The sequence below is a fragment of the Lithobates pipiens genome, unplaced genomic scaffold (assembly GCF_037356315.1).
Source record: "Lithobates pipiens isolate NorthernLeopardFrog02 unplaced genomic scaffold, aLitPip1_a1.2 Scaffold_28, whole genome shotgun sequence".
Lineage (NCBI taxonomy): Eukaryota > Metazoa > Chordata > Amphibia > Anura > Ranidae > Lithobates > Lithobates pipiens.
In genome coordinates, this window is record NW_027507789.1 from 36,528,364 (window position 1) to 36,540,782 (window position 12,419).

A 12,419-nucleotide genomic window follows, 5' to 3' on the forward strand; every position below is an offset into this window, starting at 1 on the left:
TGGCAGACCACCTCAATGGGTTTACTTCCTCTTTGTCTCCCTGCAAAGGTAAAGCATAATGGGCTACTATGCATCCCATAGTAGACCATTATGTGTCACTTACCTGACACAGGAGCCAGCAATGTCACCGCTGTCCCCTGTAGTACGGAGCCTCCATCTTCTTCCGGGTATCGCTGCTCCGGCTGGAGATATTTCTTGGACCTGCAGGTAAGCCTTAATCTAGGCTTACCTGTAGGTCAAAGTGGCTTGTAAGGGTTTACAACCACTTTAAAGGACACGTTGGAAAGACTTAGATTTCACTTTATGGTTTTTCATGTTAAATGAGTTGATCATTTATCACCTATGTTTTTTTCATGTTTTCCTTTGATTATAGGAGCATGGTATTAATGTATATAAGAGGAGAGCAGCACTTTATTGTAATCATCACAAAATATGTTACTCACTTAAATAATGGGGAATACGGTTCAGAGTTCTAGCAGCCTCAAAGGAGTAGGAACACCACAGTAGTAGCATAAATGCAGAATCTTTGTAGTTTTTCACATAGTAGCCCATTATGTGTCACTTACCTGACACAGGAGCCAGCGATGTCACCGTTGTCCCCTGTAACACGGAGCGTCCATCTTCTTTCGTGTATCGCTGCTCCGGTCGGAGATATTTCTTGGACCTGTAGGTCAAAGTGGTTTGTAAGGATTTACAACCACTTTAAAGGACACGTTGGAAAGACTTAGATTTCACTTTATGGTTTTTCAAGTTAAATGAGTTGATCATTTATCACCAATGTTTTTTTCATGTTTTGCTTTGATTATAGGAGCATGGTATTTATGTATATAAGAGGAGAGCAGCACTTTATTGTAATCATCACAAAATATGTTACCCACTTAAATAATGGGGAATACGGTTCAGAGTTCTAGCAGCCTCCAAGGAGTAGGAACACCACAGTAGTAGCATAAATGCAGAATCTTTGTAGTTTTTTACATAGTAGCCCACTATGTGTCACTCACAGCTTCGGAGCAGCGATGACGTCACTCCCGCGCATGCGCACGGGAGCCGCCACTAACGGCATATCGCCTTTAGCAGCAGCATGCTCAGTGCACCGTAGACAGCGGTGCCTGTCTTTTTGTAAATATCTCCTAAACCGTGTAGGTTTAGGAGATATTTCTTGGACCTACAGGTAAGCCTTAATCTAGGCTTACCTGTAGGTCAAAGTGGTTTGTAAGGGTTTACAACCACTTTAAGGGGAATGTGGCTTCGTCCAGGTATGTTATCCAAAGTCTGTCAGTCTATGCCAACATTACCATCTATCCATCAGTGTCTGTAATCCATTGCTCATCACGCTGAAAACTGTATCAATTGCAATACAAGTTCAGCTCTTTGTTTATTGACCTCTACAAATGCAATTAGTATGCAGCTTTGTGCATTCATACAGAACTGCTCTATACAAGCGCATATCCATATTTTCTCCCCTATTTCTGTATAGGATAATAAATCCATTGCAGTAAATTATATGTTGGGTTCCACCTTGTGCTTGTTCCTCTAATACATTATATTAAAGGCAGAGCAGACATCCCCCCCCCCCCCTCGCCTTCTGTGAATGCCGCCTTCCCTCTCCCTGTGCTACACACACATACAATAGGGAGTGCGCAGGCGCACAAGCACCCTGCAGATTGCGGCTAGCATAGCACTGCTGTCACGTTAGGTAAGATTCTCTGGGGTTTAACCTCTTCATTGCCATGTGGGGAAGGAAGACCGCTATCTGTTCCTCCATCGCTTCTTCTCCCCGTCTCTCTCTAACAATGGACCAACATGACAGGAATGGAAGGAATCTCAGCTGCCTTGTAAAACATTATTCCATTTGATACTAAGCAGGCAGAAAAGGCATTATGGGGGAAATTGAAGAAGCCATTTAAAGCTGCAAGGAGGTTTTTGAATACACTCAGCCATTAATATTGTATGTGCAGCCCCCTTTTTCATGTATTTTTTTTTCATATGACTGGTTTGAAAAATATATTCCTTGTCTATATATGACACTCATCCAATAATAGCTTACCTAACCTTTATATATGACTGTCACAGCCTGTATTGTACATTTATGTTAGGTTTGTTATTACATGTTACAGGTATTTCAGTATTTAATCTGTTCTTTTTTTTCTTTTTGCTCTTTATGGTTCCTAGTCATTTTGCAAGGTCTGCTGTGATGCTATGGATCCCTTGGTAGACAATATAAAACGTGAAGGAGGCAGTGGCGTGCCCTTGTGCTTGGTGACCCGCGAAAACAGTGTGCCTCTACCTTCTCCAGCTGTCTCAGGTAACAAACCAAGCACAATTCCCACAACTCCTGGCCAGCTTATATAAAGGACCTCCTTTTAAAAAAAAACAAAAAACATTAATTTGTGGACGTGTGTAACCCTCTGAAGAATTACATTGGTTTAAATGTCCAGCCTCACGTCTGATTTTGGGGTTTTTACTTATATTTTCTCCCTGTCACTACGGAAATGTCAAGCTGAACATCTAATTCCTCACCCGTTTTAAAGCTCCATTCCTCAGTTGGTATTATGGTGCAGCATTATTTCACAGGGATGGGTGTATTTGTTAGAATTCCCTTGTATTCTCTCCCTGTCAGGCCAAAAATGCCAGGGATCACATATTTGCCACCCAAGCCTATTCTGACATTTCTCTCTACATGTAAAAATCTATTCTTGTTAGAAAATTACTCAGAACCCCGAAACAATATATATATATATATATATATATATATATATATATATATATATAATCTATATCAGTCAAGGGATCGCTGCACTTAAAATCATTTATTCAAACATAATTACATACAAGTGAATAGCATGTCAAACCGGTCCCAATATTAAGACCCCTTTCACACTGAGGCGCTTTGCAGGCGCTATAGCACTAAAAATAGTGCCTGCAAAGCCCGAGGGCTTTCACACTGGAGCGGTGCGCTGGCAGGATGCTCAAAAAAGTCCTGAAAGCAGCATCTTTGAGGCCCTGTAGGAGTGGTGTATACACCGCTCCTAAAGCGCCCCTGCCCATTGAAACCAATGGGCAGCACCAGCACTTTTACCCTTTTTCGGCCGTTAGAGGGGGTTAAAAAGCACTCTGCTAGCGACCAAAAAGCACAGCTAAAAATACCGGTGCTTTGCCGTCGATGTGCGACGCTGCTCAGTGTAAAAGTGCCTGAACAGTTTTGGGCTGTAAGGCTTGCGCCCTTCTTCATGTTAGAACAAAATTACCTTTTTCCATCCTGAAGAAGGGCAGAAGCTTTACAGCCCAAAACTGTTAATATTGAAATCGGTATGATATGCTATTCACTTGTATGTCATTATTTTTGAATAACTGATTTTAAGTGTAGCAATCCCTTGACTGATTTCTATATATGGTGAATGGTGGGAAGAAGGCCTGATTGCATGCACTAGGAGACTTCTGTGTGCTGTTCACTCCACATTGAAGATTATATATAATATATATATTTGTTTACATACCCTGGCAGAATTTATGATTTCTTGGCCATTTTTCAGAGAATATGAATGATAACACAAAAACTTTTCTTTCATTCATGGTTAGTGTTTGGCTAAAGCCATTTATTATGAATCAACTGTGTTTACTCTTTTTGAATCATAATCACAACAGAAACTACCCAAATTACCCTGATCAAAAGTTTACATACCCCAGTTCTTAATACCGTGTATTTCCCCCTTTAACATCAATGACAGCTTGAAGTCTTTTGTAGGATTTGTGGATGAGGCTCTTCATCTTCTCAGATGGTAAAGCTGCCTATTCCTCTTCACAAAAAGCCTCCAGTTCCTGTACATTCTTGGGCTGTCTTGCATGAACTGCATGTTTGAGATCTCCCCAGAGTGGATCAATGATATTGAGGTCAGGAGACTGAGATGTCCACTCCAGAACCTTCACTTTATTCTGCTGTAGCCAATGACAGGTCAACTTGGCCTTGTGTTTTGGATCATTATCATATTGCAATGTCCAAGTACGTCACATGCGCAGCTTCTTGGCTGATGAATGCAAATGTTCCTCCAGTATTTTTTGATAACATACTGCATTCATCTTGCCATCAATTTTGACCAAATTTCCTGTGCCTTTGTAGCTCACATATCCCCAAAACATCAGCTATCCACCACCGTGTTACACAGTACGAATGATGTACCATTCATCATAGGCCTTGTTGACTCCTCTCCAAATGTAGTGTTTATGGTTGTGGCCAAAAAGCTCAATTTTCGGCTCATCACTCCAAATGACTTTGTGCCAGAAGGTTTGAGGCTTGTCTCTGTGCTGTTTTAAGCGGGATACTTTGTGGCATTTGCGTAGTAATGGCTTTCTTCTGGTGACTCGACCATGCTTTCAGAGAGTCCCATATTTTACCTGAAGTTATTTGTGGGTTTTTCTTTGCATCCCGAACAATTTTCCTGGCAGTTGTGGCTGAAATTTTAGTTGGTCTACCTGACCGTGGTTTGGTTTCAACAGAACCCCTCATTTTCCCCTTCTTGATTAGTGTTTGAACACTGCTGATTGGCATTCTTTGACAATTGTTTTGCTTTTCCCATGACTCAGAATCCAGAAACGTCAGTGCAGCACTGGATGAAAGATGCAGGGGTCTGTCAGGAGTCCAGAAGCTCATTGACCTTTTATACACACTAATTACAAGCAAACCCCTTTGTGTCAACTTGTGTGCATGTTATCAGGCCAAAATCACCAGGGTATGTAAACTTTTGATAAGGGTCATTTGGGTAGTTTCTGTTGTCATTATGATTTAAAAAGACACAGTTGATTGATAATAAATGGCTTCAGCCAAACACTAACCATATATATTTTTTTTATATTTATTTTTTTAGCAAAGACCCTAGGGAATAAAATGGCAGTCATTGCAATTTTTTATGTCACGTGGTATTTGCGCAGCCATTTTTCAAACGCAATTTTTTGAGAAAAAAATACTTTCATCACTTAAAAAAAAACACGCAATATTTACCCCAATTTTTTGTAGAATGTAAAAGATTATATTATGGTGAGTAAATAGATAACTGACATGTCAAGCATTAAAATTGCGCACACTTGTGGAATGACACCAAACTTATAGGCAACGCTTTAATTTTTTTTCCAGGTTACCAGTTTAGAGTTACCGAGGAGTTCTAGTGCTACAAATATTGCTCTCGCTCTAACAATCACAGCGATATCTCACATGTGTAGCTTGATTTTCATTTACATATGTGGGTGTGACCTGTGTATGTGTTTGCTTCAGTGTGCGAGGGGATGGGGACGATTTACTTTTTTTTTAATTGTTTATTTTATTTTTATTTTTACGCTTTCCCTTTAACTTTTTATTTATTTTGATCACTTTTATTCCTATTACAAGGAATGTAAACATCCCCTATAAAAGGAATAGGACATGATCGGTCCTCTTTATGGAGAGATCTGGGGTCTATGAGTTCCACATCTCTCCTCTATACTGGAAAGCCTGAGATAAAATAAATAAATTGATCTTAGGCTTTCCAGCAAATAAACGGAGGGGCCATCTGGCTGGTCCATGGCCAGTTCTATGGGAAGCTGCTGCTGCCGGCAGATTCATTTTTCGGCTCTCTGACTGCATGGAAGAGAATAGAGAAGCACTGGCTGAAAAAAAAGATACATATGACATCAGCCCAGGGGAAGTTGTTAAGTACCCCCATGGAAGCTGACCTGTCTTCTGCCTGTGCTAGGTCCTGATAACAGACACTCACAAAACTGGTATATATTTAAAGCGGAAGTAAACCCATCAATTTAACAGTATCAAAAAAAGTTACATTCCCGGCATGTACCGTGAATGTAACTGTGACATTGGTTGTGCTCTCAACCAAACTGTCAAACCATCCAATGGCTGGTGTCAGAACTGATCACATGTGCAGTATTATGGCAGTTGAAGATTAAACAAAGGACAAGATCACAGCTTCCTTGGATGAAAACGATAGGAGGGTTTATTTCTACTTTAAGATGCAGTCAGGTTTTTGATATTTCGTAACATAAGTTAAATGTTTTATTATTCTACAGACCGCACATACGTATTATTGGTGCTTTAGGCATGATGGGCCTTGTGAATTTAATTGGTGGGCCTGTTGAGCCATCTTTCTGGATGACCCTCTTCTATTCATTACCATGTTATTGGACTCTAGAGATCCGTGCTATAGCCGAATGACGGCTACAACGCGGACCTGCTTTGCCGGGACTACGTCTATTGATGTCACGGCGCGCTCTGTGATCAGCGAGTCTATGAGATTCGCCTGATCACAGATCGGAGCAAGGGGTCGATCCCGACCCCTTACCACATGATCAGCTGTCAGCCAATGACAGTTGATCATGTGATCACAACAGAGCCGGTAATCGGCTATTTTTCTGACAGCGCGAGGAGAAAAAAAAAGCTGATCACCGGCGGCCGTGAGAGGGACTTCAGTCTCGATCACGGACAGCTCATCAGTGCCTACCTGCCCCCTGCCAGTGCCACCTAAATATGGAAAAAGTGCCACCCATCAGTGCCACCCATTAGTGCCCATAGTGCTACCCATCAGTGCCCATAGTGCCACCCATCAGTGCCCATAGTTCCACCCATCAGTGCCCACAGTGCCACCCATCAGTGCCCACAGTGCCACCTATCAGTGCCCACAATCTGCCTCAATAACAGTGCTGCACCTCAGTGCCACATATCCGTGCCCATCAGTGTCATCTACCGGTGCCCATCAGTGACGCCCAGCAGTGACGCCCAGCAGTGCCACCTATCAGAGCCACCTATCAGTACCACCTATCAGTGCCCATCAGTCCCATCTATCAGTGGTACCTATCAGTGCCCATCCGTGCCACCCATCCTTGCTACCCATCCGTGCCACCCATCAGTTCCATCTTATCTGTGCCCATCTTTGCCCATCAGTGCCGCCTTATCTGTGCCCATCAGTACTGCCTTATCTGTGTCACCTTATCTGTGCCTATTAGTGCCGCCTTAACTGTGCCTATCAGTGTCCACCAGTGCAGCCTATCAGTGCCCACCAGTGCAGCCTATCAGTGACCACCAGTGCCGCCTCATCAGCGCATTTCAATGAAGGAGAAAAATGACCTGTTTGCAAAATTTTATAACAAACTATTAAACATGATTTTTTTGTTTTTTTTATTTTGCATCTTTTTTTGTTTGTTTAGCAAAAAATAAAACTCCCAGCTGTAATTAAATACCACCAAAAGAAAGCTCTATTTGTGGGAAAAAAATGATAAAAAGTTCATTTGGGTTCAGTGTTGTATGGCTGCGCAATTGTCATTCAAAGTGCATCAGCGCTGAAAGCTGAAAATTGGTCTGGGCAGGAGGGGAGTCTAAGTGCCCAGTAAGCAAGTGGTTAATGTATAGTATTCCAGCATTTTTCTACATTTTTGGTCTTCCTATTTGTATGCAACTGGACCTCCTGAATGTTTCATCCCTGTTGTAATGAGCCCTTTTATTTCTTTTGTGTACCTACTTTAATGTGTATACAGAGCTATATAAGAATTGTTTGATGCTCAGCTTTGTACTATTCATCCTTTTTCTCAGTTGAACAAGAACAATTTAATAAACATGATTGAAACAGAAAATCTTACGCTTATCCAAAGGCCAAAACAGATGGTCAGTTATCACCTCTGAGCTCAGGAAGAAGACAGCTCAGCTTCCATAGGGGTACTTAATTCCTAGCATTTGTGGCCTGACAGGGAGATAATACAAATTAATACCAACAAATACACCTATCCCTGAGAAATAATGCTGCACTATTATATAAACTTAGGACCGGAGATTTAAAATGAGGTCTTGGTTCCATACACTTACATAGAAGTGTGAAAACCACACACCATAATCAAGGTGTCTCTGCAGGTTTTCTGCTCAATGGGAGTATCAACCCCTAGACACTGCTTATTGATATGCCCAGTAGAGCTTACTAGAGGTCACCCAAATCTCCAGGATGGTAGTGCTCTAGTCCTCTAGAACAGTGTTCTCCAAACTGCAGACCGGGAGCCAGATGCGGCCCTATGCTTGCCTTCACCCGGCCCTTGGGGCACTTTTCCTTCCACTGATCCAAGACACTATATCCCCCACTAACACTTACAATAGGACATAATCCCTGTTACTGACATTAACAATGGGGCACGATTTCCCAACTGACACCAACGATGGGGCACTATTCTTCCCACTGACACCAATGATGGGGTAATATTCCTTCAACTGATACCAATGATGGGGCACTGTTCCTCCCACTGACGCCAGTGATGGAGCTCTATTCCTCCAACTGACACCAATGATGGGGCATTATTCCTCCCCCTAATGCCAAATACTTAAAGAGGAAGTAAACCCTGATGGGTTTACTTCCTCTTTCATTCTCTGCAAAGGCAAAGCATAATGGACCGTAGACAGCGGTGCCTGTCTTCGGGCAAATATCTCCTAAACCGTATAGGTTTAGGAGATATTTCTTGGACCTACAGGTAAGCCTTAATCTAGGCTTACCTGTAGGTCAAAGTGTGTTGTAAGGCCGCGTACACACGGGCGGACTGTCCGCCCAACTAGGTTCGTCAAACAGTTTGACAAACAGTCCGTTCAAAATTTGCATGAGCGGACTTGACCACACACGACGAACGAACAGTCCGCTGAAAACTTGCGCGATGACGTGAACGGCACGTACGACGGGACGAGAGATTCGAAGTCCTATACACTGCAATGCAACCTTCGGCGTGTAAATCCTTTCTGAGCATGCGCGGAACTTAGTTTGACGAACAAGCCTACACATGAGCGGACTGTCCGCTCAAACCAAGTTTCAGCAGACAGTCTTACGGAAATTCCAAAAAACTTTGTTCGTCAGACTGTCCGCTGAAACTGTCCGCTGAAGCCCACACACGAGCGGACTGTCCGCTGAAACACTGTTCAGCGGACAAAGTTGAACGAACAGTCCGCCCGTGTGTACGCGGCCTAAGGGTTTACAACCACTTTAAACTTTTTACAGTGATTCCAGGACAATTTCCAGCCCTCCTAAAGTCTGAAGGTCAGTAAGTTCGCCCTTTGTTTAGAAAGTTTGGAGACCATCGCTCCAGAATACGAGACTTACTTAGACCTCATTTAGTTATAGAACTCTCATGGGTGTGTATCATACAGTGCACAATTCCCATTACTTATTTTTGCCAGCTAACAAAGAGAACCTAATTTCAAACGGTAACATGTTAAGAAGTAGCACAATGGCAGCACATACTTTGGATTTTAATATGCCCAGTTCACTTTCACAACCTCCTGTGTCATTGCCTGCTCCATGGCAAATTTATCAGCCATGTAATGATACTGATTTACTGTTTAATGAGCACACCGGAGTAGGAGAGGTGACACCAGAACTCGCCCATGCAGTGTCACCATGCTTCACAAGACTGGATGAACAAATAGAAATGGCAAATCCTTTGGTCAGTAAAACAGTCCATATTTACCACTGTGTACTTTGGTTGCCTGAAGATGCACTATAAATTTTAAATTTGGTGATAAATGTAGTAGCCTTGATTTATCACTTTCTGTGTTGTCTTCCATCTTCTAATCCAGGAGTCTCCAAACTTTTCAAAGGGCCAATTTACTTCAGACTTTAAGAGAGATGGATTGTGGCCAGCAAGGGTAGAAAAGGTCCTGGGCCCAGCATCAGTGAAAATAAATATGGACTCAGGGTTGGTGGTCAGTAGGAGGAAGAGTAGTGCCCCTATTAGTAGGAGGAATAATATCACATGGTTGCTATCAGTGGAAGATATTGTGCCCCATAGTGTCAGTTGGAGGAATAATGGCTCATATCATTGGGAGGAATAGTCCCCCAAGGGCCAGATAAAGGCTAGCAAAGAGCCATATCTGCCCTCAGGCTGCATTTTGGAGACCCCCTGTTCTCTTTTAAATCAAAAGGAACTTTACTGAGAAATCAATAAAACAGAGAAACAATATAGAAGTCCATATCAATACACATTATGCTGAAACACTTTGCATTTAGTATACAGCACCCTCAGCACTTAATCACATTTCAACCGCATACAAATCAGTTGCAACAATGGAATACATTCGGTCGCAGAGTAGCTGAAACAACCAAGGTCCCCGGCTGGAGGATCCAGCCCTTTCGCCAAGTTACATGAGTAAGCGGTCCATAATCAGGTCTGCATGGCCTAAACCAGGAACAGCTAGCCATGATGCCCAAATTTTGTTGCACTACCTCTGTGTTGGTAGATACATTTTTCCAGCCTGATAGTGTCACCCATTTGTATCAACCACTCCTTCACTGTGGGGGGATCTGTCGATTTCCAGTGCCTCAATATTAATTTCCTGGTCTGGAAAAGGGCCCTAGCTATAACTAGTCTAGAGGTTTCCTCCACCAGGACTTCATCTATAATTCCCAACAGGCATAGTTTAGGGTGTTCCACAAGATGAATCTGAAATACACGATTAATAATCCCCATCACCTCCTTCCAATATATGTGCAGTTTGGGGCACCTCCACATCATATGGATCAAGTCACCATGATCCCTCATGCATCTAGTACAAGATGGATCATCACGCACCCCCATTCTCGCCAGTTTAGCCGGTGTATAGTGGATACGTAAAATCACGTACAATTGGGATAACGTTTAGGTCGCATTCAAAAAACCCAGGAGAACCGCTGCAAGAGCATCCTCCCGTTGGTTTTCTTCAAATGCTTCAACATCGCTTTCCAATCTGGATATCACTGCTGCGGTGCTGTCAGGAAGGGACTTATTGAGTAATATGGAGAAGCTGCATGAGATAAACCCCCTTGTAAGAGGTCACCTCATGCATGTAATTGAAAATTGGTGTGGGACTCTGAGTCCAATCGTCAATTTCCATTTGGGCCTTAACGGAATGTTGAAGCTGGTAATAATAAAATTGCATGGATGAGGGGAGTGCAAGTTCTAGTTGTAAAGCATGGAAGGGGCATAGCTGGAGACCCCTGTTCTAATCTGATTCAAACTGTAAAATAAAATAAATGTTGTAGAATGAAAGAGAGATACTAGTTGATATAAGACAACACAAACAATTCATTTTTAATACTTTGATGAATAATGCAGCGTACAGACGATCTGACAATCCGACAACAAAATCCTGGATTTATTTCCAACAGATGTTGGCTCAAACTTGTCTTGCATACACACGGTCTCACAAATGTTGTCGGAAATGCCGAACATCAAGAATGTGGTGACGTTCCACACGTATGATGAACCGAGAAAAATGAAGATCAAAAGCCTGTGTGGCTCTTCTGCTTGATTCCGAACATGTGTGGAATTTTGTGCGTCGGAATTGTGTACACACGATCGAATTTACTACAACGGATTTTGTTGTCGGAAAATTTGAGAACCAGCTGTCAAATTCCGACAAAAAATGTCCGATGGAGCCCACACACGGTTGGAATTTCCGACAACAAGCTCACATCGAACATTTGTTGTCGGAAAATTCCGACCGCATGTAGGCCTACAGGGCCTCATGCGTTTCATGCATTTCATGCATTTCTTTTTGCCCATAGCTTGTAAGATGATCTCTTTTATTCACATAGCACTAGAAACATGAATGGGAGAATTTTGATTGATTGGTTGATTGACTGAAGGAGTAATTATGGCTTGACTTTAAGATGCAAACTGTGGAAAGATTATGGCACAGATGTACAAGAAACGAAAATAAGAAAAAAGATTCTTCATGTCTCACAAAATATTGCTTTTCTACCAACAGTTGTTAGGTTGCACCTATCCACCTGCTCAGATGCTCAGCACCCCATTCTGGAGGAGCAGCGAGACAGGAGAGGATTGGAGCCAGTCACCGCTACTGTGAATCCACAGGTTAGATGACAAAACACAGGAACATGACATAAGGCTTTTGCTTTCAAAAAATCACAGTCATTCTATAAAGTTAATTATAAGTACATCTGTGCTTATTGTTTTCTCCTTTTCCCCATGCAAAGTCTAACAAATACCTGTTGACCCTGCCAGTTAAAGAAGAATTCCAGGCATGGTATATTTTTACATAGTTACATTGGTCCAGCAGTGAACAATCACAGCAACAGTAGTAAATAAAGACTTTCCTTCATGATGCACTTGTTTTCTTCTGTGATCTCTCTGATTGGTCACAGCTATCACATGGTACATGGGCACTGTACCATGTGATCGCTGTGACCAATCAAAGAGATCACTGCACTGCTCTAGTGAGAGTATGTAAAAAAAAATGTCTGTCTGCTCTGATATCACCATATGTCAGTGCCACCACTCATTGCCTTTAATCACCGCCACAGCAGCACAATGTCACCAGACCAGTTCTGCCAATCAGTGTGCCTAATCAGCACTGCCCACTCACAGTGGGCTCAATTCACTAAAGCATAGTGAATATTTTGGTCACGTGACACATT

At 42.3% G+C, this 12,419-nt stretch overlaps 1 protein-coding gene across 5 annotated transcripts in view; it reads left to right on the forward strand.

The window, feature by feature from the left end:
* Nucleotides 1–12,419, forward strand: part of L3MBTL1 (L3MBTL histone methyl-lysine binding protein 1) — a 78,319-nt gene that overhangs the window by 17,404 nt on the left and 48,496 nt on the right. For 2 of the 5 annotated variants that reach the window (XM_077459084.1, XM_077459088.1), the window contains exons 1-3: nt 1,713–1,948; nt 2,173–2,305; nt 11,750–11,856. In XM_077459084.1, coding sequence (XP_077315210.1) covers nt 2,200–2,305; nt 11,750–11,856 — 213 coding nt within the window. In that variant the 5' untranslated portion in view covers nt 1,713–1,948; nt 2,173–2,199. The other 3 variants (XM_077459085.1, XM_077459087.1, XM_077459090.1) reach the window with 3 other exon arrangements.